Raw genomic sequence first — 17751 nt, 5'->3', positions numbered from 1 at the left:
CTTTTCTTGGATCTCTCTCCCTAGTTATGGCCTCGGCAAGAGAGTTCCTCAAAATTCTAGGCCTCATGGCATCACTGATCCTCATGATACCACTAGCCAGACTGAACATGAGTAGTGGTAGAATTGTTTGATCCAGCACCTTCATCCCTTGAATTTTCAAGTTCCAGTATTGGGATTTAAGAAACAAGAACATCAGTGGTGGAGGAATCGACTGTCTCTAAAAGCAGAACTCACTTTCTCTGTTTTGACCCTAGTTCAGTTTCTGGAGGGACTTTTCAGATTATGCATAGAAAACAGTGGCCATGACAGTTCATTTGCAAGGTTTGTGGGGGTCTTCAGGATACACCAAGGCACATAAATATAAAAGAGATGTTGGCAGTGATTCACACCTTAAAAGTTCTTCACCTCTTATAGACTCCAGGTCCTCTTCTAGTGGTCATAGACTCCAGGTCCTCTTCTAGTGGTCACAGACAAAACCTATCATGATGCAGTACCTGAACAAACAAGGGGGTAAAAGGCCAATAACCACTTTGTCATGGCCTGGGAGCTGGCTGTACAGCATTATCTGACTCTTCTGGCCTTGTACATGCCGTCAGAGAAAAACACAGTGGCAGACAGATTAAGCAGACCCTGGGCAGACCTTCATGAGTGGAAGTGTCATGTAGAGGTCTTCCAGGACTTGATCAATATTTGAGGGACACCTCAAGTAGATCTGTTCACCTCCTTTCAAACTACTAATGTAAAAATTCTGTTCAAGACATCCTTATCATTCCCATGGTTGGGATTGTTTCTATATGTATGTCCACACTTTCCAGTGATTCCCAAGGCACTTATAAGAATTCAGCAAGAATTGCCAAAGATTATTGTGATAATCCCCTTTTGACTGAGGCAGAGTTGGTTCTTCATTTTATTAGAAATGGTCAAGGGCAGTTACCACAAGTTTCCACACACACACTGGATTTGCTGACACAGCATCAGGGATGAATGTTACAACCCAACGTAGAGCAATTGCAAGTAACGGCCTGGATATTTTGATATCTTTTAGGCAGTTGTTCCACAAGGATTTACAGCAGATATTTAAGGAGCCAAGAAAACCTACAAGTAGAAAATCTTAGGTTTACAAGTGGATGAGGTTTCTACGTGGTCTCTTAGCCAATAAGAAAGGTCCCAAAGGGTTTCAACCCCTCTTGTTTGGAAATATTTGTGCGATCTGCTTAGAGATGGTTGTGGACATCTTGGCTTGTCTGCCCTTCCCCATCTTTCATCTCTTTGTTGTCATTTTATGAAAGGAGAGTTACATGTGAGACTCCCTCAAAAGCAAATTCCTCCTCCTCCTGTCTGAGATTTCGACTTTATTCTTGGGGGGGGGGGGTGATCTTGCACTTTCACTGGTAAATCTCTTCCAGGGAAGGTTACTTCAGATTTGACTAGGGCCTTGTACACTTCAGTGGTGTGTTGGAAAGAGGTGGACTCGAAGTATTTTAGAGAGAGCCCCCTGGACACCTGTACCATTACAAAGCACTACAAAGTGGATTCATTTTCAGTGTCCAGAGCAGGCTTTAATGGGACCATTCTTCTGGGGCTCCTAGATCCTTATCCTTCACCTCCCAGATAAGGAAAGCTTTGGAAAGCTACCAAAAATGCCACAAGTAGGTAGGACTTATGCAACTGTTATTTCACCATTGCATTAGTCATTCGGGCATTGATCACAGGGTTATTATAGACCTGATACTCATTTCCCCATAGCAGTTGGATATGTTTCAACTCCAGTGTTGGTGAGTTAGTAGAACATGTGCATTTCCTTTATGTGCCTGTCATTGGCAACAGCTGACACTGCTTGGTGTACATGCATGTCTTGGTCCTTTGTATGCCCAGCATACCACCTTCACAATTGTGTGTGTGTGTGTGTGTGTGTGTGTGTGTGTGTGTGTGTGTGTGTGTGTGTGTGTGTGTGTGTGTGTGTGTGTGTGTGTTGGGGGTGGGTCAGCAGAGCCCAGGACCTGGCTATATCCCTTCCCAGGATGAATGAGTTAGCATTAGCTGCACAGTGCCACACTCCTTGACTGGCTACTGTAGTGCCTGGATAGCTAATTGACTCTGGGTCATCTGAGGCACAATGAAGGATTTGTCCCTGTGCACTGTGGAGCTGGCAAAAACTATGATTTTTTATTAGATTTTAATATTGACTGTCTTAAGTCTTATTTTTTTATAGAGCAGTCCTGTTTTAGATGTGGTTGCATTTTTAATGTGCTTCATATTTGACATCTATCATGCTAAAATGCATCCACACTAGTGTCCCGTTCTTTGTTGTATCAAGGATTTTCATAGGTTCATAGGTATGTACTAGGTTAATGGCCCTGGGGCCTTTAAATGCCTAGCCCATAGGATTACCCTGGCATCGTGCCACCCAACCTTGCTTCCCAGTGCCTCTGTCGAGTAAAGACAGTGGAGTGATCCCCAGTGTGAATTTTCTATTTCCCATTCACTCATCAAGATTTCGCTTGAAGAGGGCCAGTAAGGTGCTTTGTTTGACATGTATGGGAAGTCTGTTCCATAGCATGGTCAGTCTCTGGGTTATGAACCTGTCCCTCCAGCATGTTCTGTTGATTGTGGTAATGAGGTTGAGGTCTATGGAGCATGTGATGTGGAGAAATTTGGATTTCTGTAGATGTTGCATTTCTAACGGAGCCGAGTCAGACACAGCTTTGTAAGTCGAGCAGAGATCGCCTCTAAGTAGGCGATATGAGACAGAGAATAGTTGGAGGTTTTTTAGTCTGTCCATGTAGGACAAATGTTTAGAGAATAGTTGGAGGTTTTTTAGTCTGTCCATGTAGGACAAATGTTTAAGGCCTAGGATCCTCTTTGTGAGGTACTTGTGCGGCCTCTCCAGTTGTTGTAGGTCTTTAGTGAGGTACATGCCAAATGGGGACTTGTACTCAATGATTGGCCTAATGAGGGAAGAGTAGAGGGAGACAATGACCTCTTTCCTCTGTATGCAAATCCCTTAGAAATGAGATGTGCCACATAGAAGGACTTTCTGACCACAGTGGCAATGTGGTGGTCAAAAGAAAGGTTGCTGTCAACCTGTGTTCCCAGATATCTTATAACACCTATTGTGGTCAGTGGACTACCATTGATGTGGTAATTCATGGGAACTGGGTTTCTCCCAAAGGGGATGACTACACTTTTTTGGCATTGAGCTTAAGGCCACGGTTCTGACACCAGTCGTTTGTCTCAGGGAGGCCTTTCTGTAGGATGTCAACATCACTCTGGGAGTTAATAATAGCTCCCAACTTGCAGTCGTCTGCAAACTTTGTCAGCCAGAGTCCATTCATGTTGGCCTGGACTTCAGAGAAGTAGATCACCAAACAGGAGAGGACCCATGACCGACCCCTGTGGGACTCACTCGTGACTAGTCAGCAGTCTGACTTGGAGTCAACTACTTTCACACTGTGGGTTCTACCTGTGAGCCAGTATGCAACCGACCTAGTGATATAGGGGTTGATACCTAGCTTGGTGAGTTTTTCTGGGATTCCTGAGTGGGAAATGGTATCAGAGTAAGAACAAGCTAAGAACAATGATGAAACTCCAGAAACGATAAAACCAGTAAAACTGAAGTAGACACAGCGGCACTCAGAAAGCAAAGTAAATGAATTTAATGTTAAGCGCTTTTTGTTTGATTTGATACACAAACTTCTTCAGACAAGTTTACTTCAGTTTTAATGGTATCGGAGTCCTTGACCAGATCAAGGTAGGCTGTATGAACCATCTTGCCTTCATCCACAGCTCTGGTGACTGACTCAAAGAAGTTGACCAAGTTGAGCAGGCATGATCTACCCTTTACAAAACCAAACTATGAGGGATCCAGTGTTTGGAGATTCCCTATATCCTTGTTTATTAGGTCCATGATGATGTGTTCCATAGCTTTGCATATCAGACTCGTCAGGTTAATGGTGCAATAGTTCCCAGGGTCTGTAGTCGCTCCCCCATTGTGGAGAGGGATGACTGTAGCAGTGCGTCATTCGGTAAGGACAAGGCCTGAGGTGAGGCTGTGATTGAACAGGGCACACAGATGACGTGCCAGTTCTCTCTGTAGTTCATGTAGAACACAGCCAGGGATATTGTCAGGTCCCATAGAAGTTGTATTCTTGGCCTTGGACAGTGCCGTTTTAATTTGTGCAGTAGTAATTCTGGGTGCCTGGCAATCTACTGGTATTGTGACTGGTCCCTAGGGGGGGAGGGGGGGGGGTAAAGTTGGCACTGAATCTGTCTGCCAGTATATTGGCAGTATCTGTTGGCTCTGTATAGGAGCTACCATTGTGCAGTAGCTGAGCAAAACTGGGTATTGCCATGGAGATTCTTTAAATAACTATAGAAGACCTTGGTTGTCTTTACTATCTGCTGCAATTCTGTTTTCTTAGCTAGCTTTAGAGGATTTGATGAGGGATCTCAACTTTTTGTTGAGGCTGATAAGGGAGTTTTTCCAGTCTTGAGAATTCACCTTATTCCCCATCAGTTTCCTCCTTCTGTTGTAGAGTTTATTTATGGCAGGGACCACCAAATTGGCTTCCTTTTCTTAGAGGAGAGTGTCTTGGTTCTGTTGGGTATGGCAAGATCCATGCATTTGTGTACGTGTTCGTACAGTGCATTGGTGTATGATTCGGCGGTCATGCAACTGATCTCCATTTGCATGGGTGCCGTGAAGTTAGCCACCTCTGTTTTTAGGAGCCCAAAGTTCGCATTGGAGGTTTTCCATTGTGGTTATCTTTGTGGGGGGGGGGGGGGGGGGATTTCCAAGGTGATTACCAGGGAGGAGTTGACTATTGGTGTAGAGCAATGGTCGCCCATGTTAGTAATGACCAGGTCAGGGATGATGCTACCTCTAGTGGGGATAAGAATGAGCTGGTCCAGGGCATTGGAATTAATGAATTCCAGGAAACGTTGGGTAAGTGTATTGGTACATGAGTAGTTTTACCAGTTAATGGAGGGGTAGTTGAAGTCGCCCAGTATTAGAGTGTTAGTTTGGACCCTAATAATCTCCAGGGTTCTTAGGACTGTGGAGTGTGAGTCTTGGGGCATGATTGGGGACCTATAGCAGGCTACGACCTGAATCTCTGTCTTACCCACTATTAGCTGCACCTGAAGTATTATAGATGCGTTTTGTTGGGCTACTAGTCTGGAGGCATGCGCACCCTTTATGAGTATGGAAACACCACCACTTTTGGAGCTTCAGTCCAAGTTCTGAGGCTTAAAGATGTGAGCCTGGTAGTGCAGGGATGCTTTCTGCTGCCTTGAACCAGGTCTCTGTTACAGCACAAATGTAGACTTCTAGCATTGAGCAGCATGACCCAGTGCCTTGTTTATCTTGTCATGGGGATTCACTACCGTTTCCTGTCTTCATTGTTATCCCATGTATATTGTCCGTCTTGTTCATTTAGCTAAAATCATATCACATAAGGGGACCTGTCTAGCAATGTAGGCACTTTATCTTTTTAAGTAAGAATGTTGATACTGTTCTAGTACAGTTTTGTGTGGATACTTGACTGTCTTGTACAGAATTTTAACTAGGGTAATAATTTATCATTTCAACTTTTAATTGTCAAATAGATGCAGAGATTTAAGACAGAAATGCATCCCAATGTTTATGGTTGGCCATTTATTTTTTGGGAGGGTTTATCCTGTAGGTCATTCTTAATAACGTAATTAAGAGCTGTAATTGCATTTTATAAATTCTTTTTCAGTTTGTCATTTACTGTAATGTGTTTCTCACAGTGGAAAATTTTCTCTTTCATAGTATTTGGATATCGTGATGATGCTGTCATCAGGTGCATTAAACTTGGAACTGAAGTTAACACAAGTGGAATGTAATTTGGAGCAACCTCTAGTACACTTCTATGGACAGTATACCACTGTTTGTGAGTTTGACTATCACATACTTCAAAATGAAATGCAGCTGATTCCAAAAGTAAAAGGCACTGTTGGAACTGGTGAGTTTTGCTTTGTGGAAGACACTGACCGAGAGTGGTATAGAGGAAGAGTACTGGAAAGAAAAAATGAAATTTACAAAGTATTCCTTATTGATATTGGAAATGTGCTCACAGTTACTGCTGCCCATATTGCTGTTGCCTCTGGTGAGATGTTTCAGATACCTTCAAAGGTAGTACAGGGCATATTTGCCAATATATTACCAGTTGTGCAGAAATGGTCTCCTTTGGCTGTAAAATATTTCTCATCATTGAAGGGATCAGAAGTTAAAGGCTATGTTCAGGAAACATTGCCCCAGCATGTTATACTTCTTGAAGTACCTCATATTAATAGCCAGGCATTTGAATTACATTTAGCAAAGTATGTTGACAGCAGTACATTTTGCCTTCTTGTGGAACTGTTGAAAGAACTGCCTCCAAACACTAGACACACATGCATGCCAGATCTGCTGCAGGAACCGTGCAGGAAACCTGAATTATCATTTATACACCATCATAAGTTACTTCCAAATGTTCAGCTTGTAGTTGATCATATGAAGCCATGTTTGCAAGGAAATGTTGTAATGTGCGTGAAGATAGTTACTGCTGTTAGCCCTCAAAAATTCTACTGCCAAAATATTCATTATATAAAAGATTTAGAAGTACTGTCCCATCGTATGTCCTTATATTATGATGCAATGAGCACAGAGGATTCATTTTGTGATCATTTTGGAATATTTTGTGCTGCTAAACGGAAAGATGGACAGTGGCACAGGGGCATAATGCAGCAACTCTTACCCACTGGTTTGGTAGTGGTCTGGTTTACGGATTTTGGAATCTGTGAAGCTGTGATCCCTGATCATGTTAGAAAACTTAAACCAGAATTTAATGTATTACCTGTCATGTCGATTCCTTGTACACTGACATCTCTTGGTATTGAAGATGAAACTGCAAAGACTGCTCAGCTGGCTCAGTTTAAGCAAGGGTTGTTGGGACACCCATTGTATGCATACATTGATCATTTTGATACCACTGAATTTCTGTATTATGTAACACTTTGCAGCCAGGATAGGAATCCAAATGGGATGGAGATGGTAGTTGACAGAATTATGCAGGACATTATACCGTCGAAGAGCAAGTATACTGAACATACTAGTGATGTACCTTTAGTAGAAAATAACAGTGTTCAGATGAATGGTGGCACTTCTTCACTACTGTTTCTTGGAGAACCACAACCCAAAGTAAATACATTAACTGGAAAAGATCCCTTTTCAAAATACTCCTATCAAACAACAGAGCTGAAAGAAAGCAGAGTTTATACTGCTTATGTTGAATATGTGTTGAATCCATCTAACTTTTGGATCAGAACTAATGAACATGATACTGATTTTGAAGAAATGATGCAGAATCTTGCCGACTCGTATAATCCACTTTGTCTCAGAGATAGGTCTGTGGACAATCCAGAACCTGGTTTAATTTGCTGTGCCAGGTATAGTAAAGACCTTCATTTTTATCGTGCTGTCATTACAGAAGTACTTGATATTGAAGTAGTTGTTTATTTTTTGGACTTTGGCAATACCGATACTGTACCTTTTTCTTTTGTGAAAACTCTAAATCCTGAATTTTTCCATCTTCCAGCTTTAGCTGTGTGCTGTTCACTTGCTGATCTGTATCCTGTTGATGATGTGTGGACAAAGAATGTAAACGATTTCTTTAAGAAAGCTGTATTTAACAAAGCTCTCTTGGTGTATGTCATTTCCAAAAAGGGCGACAAGTATATGGTAGATATTCATGATACAGACATTCCAGGGGAGCCTAGCATTATCAGCCTTATGACTCAAGCTGGGCATGCTGAGTACTGGGAAATAGAGCAGAAATTGGTCTGTGGCGCTCAAGTTGATTCCAAAGTACCCACTTCCAAAAAATTACAAAACAAACTCAATGTTAGATATAACAAATGCACATCTGAAATTAAAAATAATAAAATTTTGCAAAGGAAGGAGTCTGCATGTCAAAGCCAGTTTTCTTCATTTAATAGTTATAGAAATGAAAATCTGCTGACATCTCTGCCTTCCAAGTGGAAAGATTTTGCTTGCAGAAATGCTTTCAGGAGCAGAGTTCCTGCCGTGTGTATATCTCCTTACAAACAACATTCATTTAATTTAGGAAGCCTTCTGGATGTTAAATGTTCATCCTTTATCTCACCAACAGAATTTTGGTGTCAACCAACAGGAAAGTTAACTGAATTACATGCGCTTATGTCTTCCATTCAGCGCTATTATGCAGTTCACAGTGATCCATATCAGGTAGGACAGACTGCTTGTATTGCCAAGTCTTCAAAAGATGGTAATTGGTATAGAGCAGCTGTTATTAAACAACTCAGCTGCAATGAACTTGAAGTCATCTTTGTTGATTATGGAACTCAAGAAAGGAAATATCTCTCTGATCTCCGTGCTTTAAGACCTGATTTTCTTATTTTGGAGGCTCAGGCATTTAGATGTAGCCTTTACAGTTTAATTGAACCCATAGATGGTGATCCCTTTAACTGGAACAAAGATGCATGCATGGCTTTTGGGGACTTTTTAAATACTGAATGCAGCATGCCTCTTAAGTGTGTAGTGTATGCATTAACTTTTTTTAACAGAAAAGGTTTATGCAATATAGTTGACCTTTGTACCTCTTTCATAAGTGCAAGACAGTTTCTGATAGATAAAGGCCATGCAAAAAAATGGGAACTGCAAAAGGTATTGAGCCCAGTAATCCAGCTTCAGAGTTTTTATTATAGCTCCTTCGGCATTAAAGTTGGTAGCGAAGAAGAGATTTATGTAACTCATATTAATAGTCCAGCACACTTTTACTGCCAACTTGGAAGAAATTCTGGAATAGTTGATGCTTTAATCACAGATATTGAAACATTTACCAAATTAATACATGGAAAGAAGAAGAAAATGTGCAGTTCTGGTGTCTGTGTAGCAAGATATTTTGGAGATGGCCACTGGTACAGGGGGTTAGCATCTCCTACAGAGTCAATGTCTCATTTAAAGGTGTTTTTTGTGGACTTCGGTGATATACATATTATTGAAGCTGATGAAGTTATTTCAATTCCTGACGATGCCCTACAATTGTTGTTCACACCTATGCAAGCAATCAAATGCCAGCTTTCAGATATTGTAGCTGAATTGCCAGTTCACATCTGTAAATATTTTGAAAATAACACTCTAGATAAACTGCTTAAAGCTGTATTTGTTGGTAAAGAATGTGATGGCAGTTTGTTGGTTGAAGTGTATGATGGAAATCTTTGCATAAACCAGAAAATAGATGAAATGTTGTACCTGGAGAAAAAGAAGCAACATAGCAGTATGATTCCAGAAACTAAAAACAGTACAACATTTAAAGAAGTTACTGTAAATAGCACAAACAGTAAAAACAGACTGATCGTCCAAACAAAAGTGAAAAAACAGTTTAGCAATACTGTTTTGCATGACACTGATGTGGCAGTAGTAGATAAAAGAACTGAAGTTCTGGTGAGTAAAACAAAGATTAAGGATACAGAGCCAGACCTTTTGCAGGTGGTGGTTGAATCTAAGCTAGATGCGTCTCCTTCAGATACCCCCAGGCTAGAACATGTTGAAGAGTGGGAAAGTAAAGAATCAAATGAATTTTCTAAACAGATGAATCATTTTACTTCTGTGGAAAAAGCAAATGAACAATGGGATGAAGTGCTGAAGGAATCACAGCAGAGTTGTAGTTTAAAATTATCAAACATAAGTGACCTTCCCCAGTATGGAATTGTGCCTTGTTCTAAACATATAGTGTACATTTCTCATGTGATTAATCCCTCAGATTTATTTGTACAGTTTGCTGCAGATGAAGATGCAATAGCTCAGCTTGCAGAGGAACTAAATGAAGATAGTAACTGTGACTGTCTGAGTACAATACCTGGTGGCATAGTAGCAGCTGGGGATCTTGTTGCAGCCAGCTATGCTTACGATGGTTCTATGTACAGAGCATTTGTTAAACAGGTATTTCCAAATGGCTCCCTTGAAGTAGAATTTATTGACTATGGTAACTCTGCAATTGTGAATGACAGTGATATTTATCAGCTGAATGATAAATTTCTTGCAAAGCCTAGACTTAGTTTGCATGTTTCTCTTTGTGGAGCACAAGGCACTGATGCAGGTGGGTCTTGGAGCAATGAAGCTGTGCAGTATTTTGCTGGAAAACTAAACGACAAGGCTGTAACTTGTGAGTTTTTTCAACTTTCTGGTCAGCAGTGGAGAGTAAGAATAACTTACGACGACAAAGATATTGCTGAAGAACTGATTGCAAGAAATTTAGCAGTTTGCATACTTTCACCAAAAATATTAGCTACCGGGAAAGAAATTTACCAGCCTTGTGCTCTTTCTTTGAACTCCAATGCAAAAAAGCAGACTTTGCAACACAAAACAGTGGACAAGAAAGATTCTACATTAGTGCTGTTTGCAGAATGTGAAGATGCAGTAGAGAAAATATATATTCAAAAAATGCATCCTCAGCAAGTTAAAGCTGGGCAGGTTGAGATTGTCACTGTACTACTAACCAGTGGTGCTGAGCAATATTTTTACATAAAACTGAAGAACCATATGCAAATTCCAACTGTCTCAGGCTTGACATTTGTCCTAGAAGAAGCAGAAGGAAGCAGCAGTATTACTAAAGATGACTTAAGAGAATGGCTTGAATGTCTAGCAAAGTCTGACATAGATTCCCAGTGGTATCGTGCTGAGATCAAAAAGTGCAACAGAGATGATGGTAACGTTTTAGTGTTCTTGGTTGACTTTGGGAAAGTGGAAGTTGTGTGTTTGTCTAATATCAGTATGTTAACCCAAAAAATAGAAAACATCCCAAAACAGTTGCTGCTTTGTAAATATGTGGACTCAGAGAATAATGGAGAAAAAAATGAGTTTTTTCCAGATACAGACCCCCTATTTGCTGACCGAGAAATAAAAATTGTATTTGTTAGCTATAATGAAGCATCTCAAGCTTGGGAAGTTGAAGTCAATGCAGATGAAGCTCTTTCATTAGATAGTCAGTGTTTGTTACCTTTAGTGGGCACAGATGATATTCAGCTGCATCCTGACCAAAGGCTAAATGTATGTGAAAGTGATGTAAAGAATGAAGTAAATAATTCACTTGTCTTGGAAAAGCAAGACACTGAAGCTTTCTCTTCCAAGTCTTTACCAACAGAAACGATTCTCCCTGATATCTGTGCACCCCTACCAGAAAATCATTTACCTGTATTTGACAGAGCATCATTTAATTTAAATGAAGCCTACAAGGGTTTTGCTACAGCAGTACTTGATCCATCAGATTTTCATATTCAGTTAGAAGATTCATTTGAAGTAATGAAAACACTGTCGTCATTGTTACTGGAGCTCTCAGAGTCTTTGCCATCTTTGATTAAAGCTGATGTAATTCCTGGTTCATTCTGCTTAATTCGATGTGTGTTTGACAAACAGTGGTATAGAGGAGAAATTGCTGAGGTCACAGATACATTCATACTAGTTAAATGTATTGACTATGGTTTCTGTATATATGTTTCGCACACTGATATTGATAAACTGAAAGTTCTTCCTGAAGTGCTTTCTAGGTTGCCAAGACTTGCATGCTCATGTGTTTTGAGGGGAGTAATGCCTCCAAATAGCAAGCAATGGACAGATGAAGCAGCAAACTTTTTTCAAGAGTGCCTAGCCCAGCAAAGCTTGATTATTAAATTTCAGCAGTTCGTAAGAGGAGTGGGATGGGTTGTAGAAATTTTTGTCAATAATGAGAAAGCAGCAGATAAATTAGTTGCTGCAAGGCATGCTATTTATTCTGCACTTAACCCTTGGCCTTATTCTACTTATTCAGATGTCTGGAAGGTACATAAATCTAGGTTTGAAATTGGATCTAAAGAATGTTTGGACAATTCATTTTTGAAACGGTGGGGAAAAGAAGAAAATGGCAGCAACATTCGTTTAAGTTCTGGAAATAAATTACTACATCAGCAGCAAGATTTAGAAGAATCTGAAATGCATGCAATTCTTCATGAGTGTGTAGATGAATTTTTGGTCTGCAAGAAAGATGAGCTAATGCACAAACTTTATGATCATCCGTGGAATTGCCATCTTAGTGGAGAAAACAGTTATTTGAACAATGATTCTGAACTAGGTCCTGTAAATTACTCGAGTATGAGAACAGCTAAGCAACAGCTGACAAAAAGGCTACCTACTGAGAGAAAAAGGGCAATTAGAGCAAATAGAGGTACAGACAGAGAAGTAATTCCTTTTTTGATGTCGAAAAAGAATAGGATTTTTAAAATCCTGCTTACAGGGAATACCGAATGTAAGTATTTTGTTTGTTCATTCATTTATTCAAGTGCTTAACTAGAATAGTTTCCAGTCATATCCATAAATAATTCAAAGGAGGCACAGGAAAAATGGAAAATGTTGCAGAGTAAAACATTATGAAGGACCATATTAAAAATAGAGGTAGCTGGTCATAATCATGCTACTGCTTTGAAATACATAGTCAAAAAAAACAAAACTTGTGCTGAGAAGAAAGTATGCTGCTTGCAGTGCTAAAATCAGAAAATGGGTCTGCTGGGCTAGGAAGAAAAGAAGGATGAGAAGCAGAACACTGGATGGTACATATATTTACAGATTAGCCACAATATGAAGATGAAGGGTAACCGCGGTAGAGGCAGCATAGAGGGATTAAGTAGCAAAAGGTTTCAAGAGATATGCATGGGTTTGGCATGAAATATAATGGAGTGGAAGCACGTGAAGGTAGCATGTAGAGTGAGTATGAGCAGAATGGAGAATGTAACTAGTAGATTAGCAGCCATCAGAATATGACAGAAGGTAAGGCAGTAAAAGATAGCAATAAGTGACTAGAGCAGAAGTTTTGAACTTGAGGGCTGCATGAGGTTAACAATGGTCAACTGAGGGGTGTAAAAACGAAAACCTAAAAAAAAACCTCATGTCGTTCAAACCTATAAATAAGAATTCAGAGTGTAATATGATTTTACTGTGATAACTTGTAGCTCCTTGACAATCTACAACAATTCTCACTCCACTTGCAAATTTTTGAAAAGTACACATCTCCCCTCCAGGCAACTCCCTTCTAATAGATGCGTAATAGACATTTATTTTCTGCTTTTTTTTTTTTTTTTTTTTTTTTTTTTTTTTTAATTTAAGGTAAATGCTTAACCAAAGCAAGTACAGTTAAAAGACCAAACAACTGAATGATAATTAAATGTGTATTACTGTAAGCATGCAGTACTGATATTAAAAGTAAAAAATGAAGCAATGGAGTCATTTAAAAATTCAGTTAGAAACGCTGGCAAATAAATGTGCTGATAGGGGCTCGCTGTAAGGAAATCCATGTAAATAAGTATGGTTGGAACAATAATAAAACAGAAACAGAGTATTAAAATGTAAGTTTTTATGATAGCTATTTGTTCACCATTCTTTTCCTGTGCCATTTGGCCCAGCACACATTCTTAAACAATCTCTGCCCCCCTCAGGCTACCCCCAGACGATAACCACCATGTTCCCATACTCTATCCATTGGCCATATTCTCATGGCTTATCTCATTATGCTGACTAAGCCAGATAACATACCTCATAGGTTCTGGGTTTTTAGAAAATTGACCAATCAGTTCTTGCTTCAGACCACTCCTACCTAGCTTCCAATTGGCCAGTCCCTCTCCCTTCTTTGTCCTATCAGAATACGCTCTTTTTCTGACTGTTCTAATGAATACCTCACGGAATAGATTTCAGTTGTATACAAGTAAGAGAAAAATCTAAATGTGCAACAGCGCACTTCTGTCAAAAGTAATGCTGTCAAATGGAAATATGTTTGTCTTTTCCCGGTTAGGGGTAGCCACAGCGGAACTCTGGTCCACTAATGATTGGCAGTTGATTTTTTTATGGTGCCGAGTTGAAACGCTTCAGTTCAGAAAGACACTCTGACTTTGTTTTGCTTGCGAACTAGGGACTACATGCTCTGTTTCTTATTTAAAAATTCAGTATAGTACATAATGGCTTTTATGCTTCTGAAATGTTTGCTCATCCAGGTGAAGTGTAAACACTACACCTAATTTTCACATCAGGTAACTGAATAACACTGTGAGGCAACCAGTTGTACTCAGTACATTTTTCCTTGCTTTTCAGTAACGCGGTAAAAAGCTTTTGGTTGCTCAAAATAATGTAGGACAGCAAAAGCTTTCTAAAAGATGTTATGGACTGACATGTTCTGACAGGCATCCTAATAGAGTAAGACACAAACATTAAGTACACAGCTATTTTACGAAGCAACTTTAACTCATTAACACCCTTTAGCTATCTAATGTCACTCTTCCACCCACCCATACGCATCCTAATAAATTCCTGAGAATTTACTGAAAATCAAGTTAAAGAACATAAGCCAATCAAATTTAAATAGCTTGTAAATTGTAAATGTTATTAAAAAGGTGCAAGAAGCAGTGTCTTCGGCAAAAGACTTTACAGTGACAGAAGAGCTTATCTCCAAGTGTACAACATGTTTTCTGTCAAGGAGTTTTATTTCAAAAATTACATCTCACAGTGATAGTTTATCATATTGATCATAGCTGCAGTAGCCTTAGCAGTATGGGGTTACATGCTGTCAGGGATATAATAGCCTGAGAGCTTTCAAAACGTCATGGCACCTTCCATGCACCCAAACTGTGTAGCAACTCAAGCTGAGCTGATTGAAAGACAAGTGTGGGCATCAACCCTTCAGAGCTTTATTGCCACCGAAGAGTAGACTCCTGAGGCTTTTGAGGATTGATGGTCTGCGTGTACTGTTCATTTGGAGAGCAGATAAGTTCCCTTGGAGGGACCTTCCTTTCAGTATTTTGTTTATTAATACTTTCCTTCTCAGAAGTGTGGGAGGTTGGCATAATGGTTAAGGTGTTTACCTTCTAGAGAAAAGGTGCAAGGTTTGATTCTCCCATGGGTAATTGACTAGGCTTAAAATGACCCACATGGGCAGTTAGTCTAGTATGAACCTAAGAAACTATAATAGGAATGTTATTTTAAAGCTAGCAGTTTGTGTTTTAATGGACTGTGTCACCGGATTGTGCTGTTCTTTTAAATGAGAATGCTCTCTTTTCCTATCCGTTGAAAAGCTGTTTAAAGTAACAGAAAAAAAAACATTTTTTTTCCTGTGGAGTAATTGTGTTTATTTTATGGGGTGGCAAAGTGTTTTTTGCTGTATTTGAGAGGCCATCATTTAATTTAAATAAAACCTGAAAAACTGACTTTTTTTTTACCAGCATTTGCTACTTATTTCCAATAGGCAACTGGCACCATTTTTGACTTGACCATAGAACAAACTGTCAGTCCCACGGGTGGTCCTTCCATCATAAAAAGAAAAAGTTAAGCACAAAATCTTTGTCACCAGCAATTTGCTTCAACTGCAGATGAGTGACACTGCTTTGTCCTTTTGTTGTACCTTAGACCACTCATTTTTACCCCGTATCCCTCTGGTGTAGCACCTACAGCTACTAATGGACCAGTGATTAGCCGCATTCTCTGCAGCTGTTTGGGTCCCCTTAGTGGGCAAGGGAGAGCCACTTTTGTCGGTCCTAGAAGAAGGAACAGGGAAGACTTCCCTTTTTTGTCAGAATGTTGTGCCTGTCCCTAGGGAAGCAGCTGCTGCCACTAATAAAAACTGTTGACCCAATTTCTCCTGTCAAAAAAGTGAAAAACTAAGCATATATCTGCTTCTTCTCAAATTTCTTTTGACAGGAATAATTTATTGGGTCTAGCTCAGGATTTAATTCAAGCTGTTGATCCTTTTTGTAAGGTAGTGTCTGGTAAAATAGAGGGATACTTCCTTTCCTAAAGAAATTCAAGATTCTGAAATGGGACAGGAAGGGTGAAGGGACAGAAAAAAGGAGTTTTTCTTCAGATTCCTGATTCAGGCTCCAGGCAGAGCTCAATTTCTGATTCTCCTTGTGAGAAGTTTCTCTTAAAGACTATTCCTAGAATGTGCCAGTGTTCTCAGTGGGAGAGATTTTGCAGTCCTTCAGAAAATACTGAGAGATGTTACAGAAGGAATTTCCAGAACCTGCGCCCATTCCTCCAGTTTTGTCTAAGGAAAACATGGTAAAATATTTCTCCAAAGCCAATTTCATGCTTCTTAAGACAGAAGTGGTGAACTTCATGACACCCATGCAGATGGACAATACAGATACGACTACTGAATCCTACACAATTGCACTTGTGCATGGATCGTGCTATCCCAAACAGAACCAAGACAACTATCCTCCAAAAAAAGGAAGACAATCTGGTGGTCCCCTGCCATAAACAAACTGTACAACAGAAGGAAGAAACTCTTGCAAAAGAGAGTAAAATCCTACGAGTGGAGGAACTCCCTGGTCAGCCTCAGTAAGAAGCTGCGATCCTTGATAAAAATCCTCCAAAGCTAGTTACAAAAACAAAATTGCCACTGATTCTAAAGACAACCACAAAGCATTCTATAGCTATGTCAAGAATCTCAATGGCAACAGTCAGATTTGCTCTGAGTTACAGCACAATGGCACTAAATATACAGACCCACCTGATATTGCCAACATCCTGGCAGATAGGTTCAGTGCTAACTTTACCCCCCTCTCACCCCCTAAAGAGCCCATCTCTATACCGGAAGAATGCAAAGTTCCTGTAATCACGGCTGCACAGGTAAAAACCACACTCTTCAAAGCCAATAACACAGCATCCTTGGGACCAGACAACATCCCAGGCTGTGTTCTACATGAACTACAGAACGAACTGGCACCCCACCCAAGTACCATGATGTGAAGTTATTCATCTCGCCTTTTTGTTCTTACATGTGGGTTCGGAGCTGATCCCTCGGCTCTGAGTCGGCCGCTTTTCAAGCTCAGACTCTCAGAGAAGCTCGAGACCTAGTGTATATCCCATGATGCTCTACTGTAAATCCCCAGATCTAGTTTGCCGCTGCAATGGATCTACAGCTCGTCGGAGGAAGCTCGGGCCAGTGACTTATTTTTCTATATTTATAGAGAATTTTTGTGGATAATTTTATCTTATATGTTTAAAATAGATGTGATTTTTCTATAGTATTAGCGTTTAGTTAGTTCGCTTAGATCTAGTTAAATTTTTGAAGTATTTTCTCTTTAAGGTTTTTCTAGGCCTCTCATCTGTTTGGGTGTGACAGGGCTCTGTCAGCTCTTGTGTGTGAGTGCACTTCTTTTTTCTGTCACATTTAAATAATCTTAGATATATATATATATATATATATATATTTACATATATCCTGCAAGGGCTTAGTTTATAGTTAACTATAGTAGTTAATATTTAGGTACTTGGATAACTGGTGTGTTGTTACTTCTTTGCTTTAATATTGAGATTCAGGGACCTGAATTTATATTGTTTAAGATGTCAGAAAAACAAAAGTCAGGATTTAAAAGGTGTGAGTGTGGTAAAAAAATGTCTGTTACAGACAACCACTCCACCTGCGCGTACTGATTGGGTTCTGTTCATTTGCAGGAAGTGTGCTCTATCTGCCACTCCTTTAGCGCCAGGGTTCTTTTGGAAATGCGCAGGAAGCTGGTAGATAGGGGACTCCTGAAGCCTGAATTTCAGGCTACATTGGACAAGGTCGACCTTTCTTCCAAGGCTTCGAAGGGGTCGAAGTCGTCCAAGGGGTCCTCGGAGCCCAAGTCATCGGCTCTGAGCTCCTCTGGTATGGTTCATTCATCGGCTCCACAGCCCTCGGAGCCGTG

At 40.1% G+C, this 17751-nt stretch overlaps 1 protein-coding gene across 1 annotated transcript in view; it reads left to right on the top strand.

Moving 5' to 3' along the window:
- TDRD15 (tudor domain containing 15) overlaps positions 1 to 17751 on the top strand; it is a 688203-nt gene that overhangs the window by 252627 nt on the left and 417825 nt on the right. The window contains exon 2 of the mRNA XM_044063524.1: positions 5795 to 12323. Within this exon, the coding sequence (XP_043919459.1) occupies positions 5810 to 12323 (6514 nt within the window). The 5' untranslated portion in view covers positions 5795 to 5809. The remainder of the gene's footprint in view (positions 1 to 5794; positions 12324 to 17751) is intronic.

This window comes from Protopterus annectens, chromosome 2.part1, assembly GCF_019279795.1.
Source record: "Protopterus annectens isolate FY-2018-M chromosome 2.part1, PAN1.0, whole genome shotgun sequence".
In the NCBI taxonomy this organism is placed as follows: Eukaryota; Metazoa; Chordata; order Ceratodontiformes; family Protopteridae; genus Protopterus; species Protopterus annectens.
The sequence above is the reverse complement of the archived record's forward strand: the minus strand, read 5'-3'. Positions and strand labels throughout refer to the sequence as shown.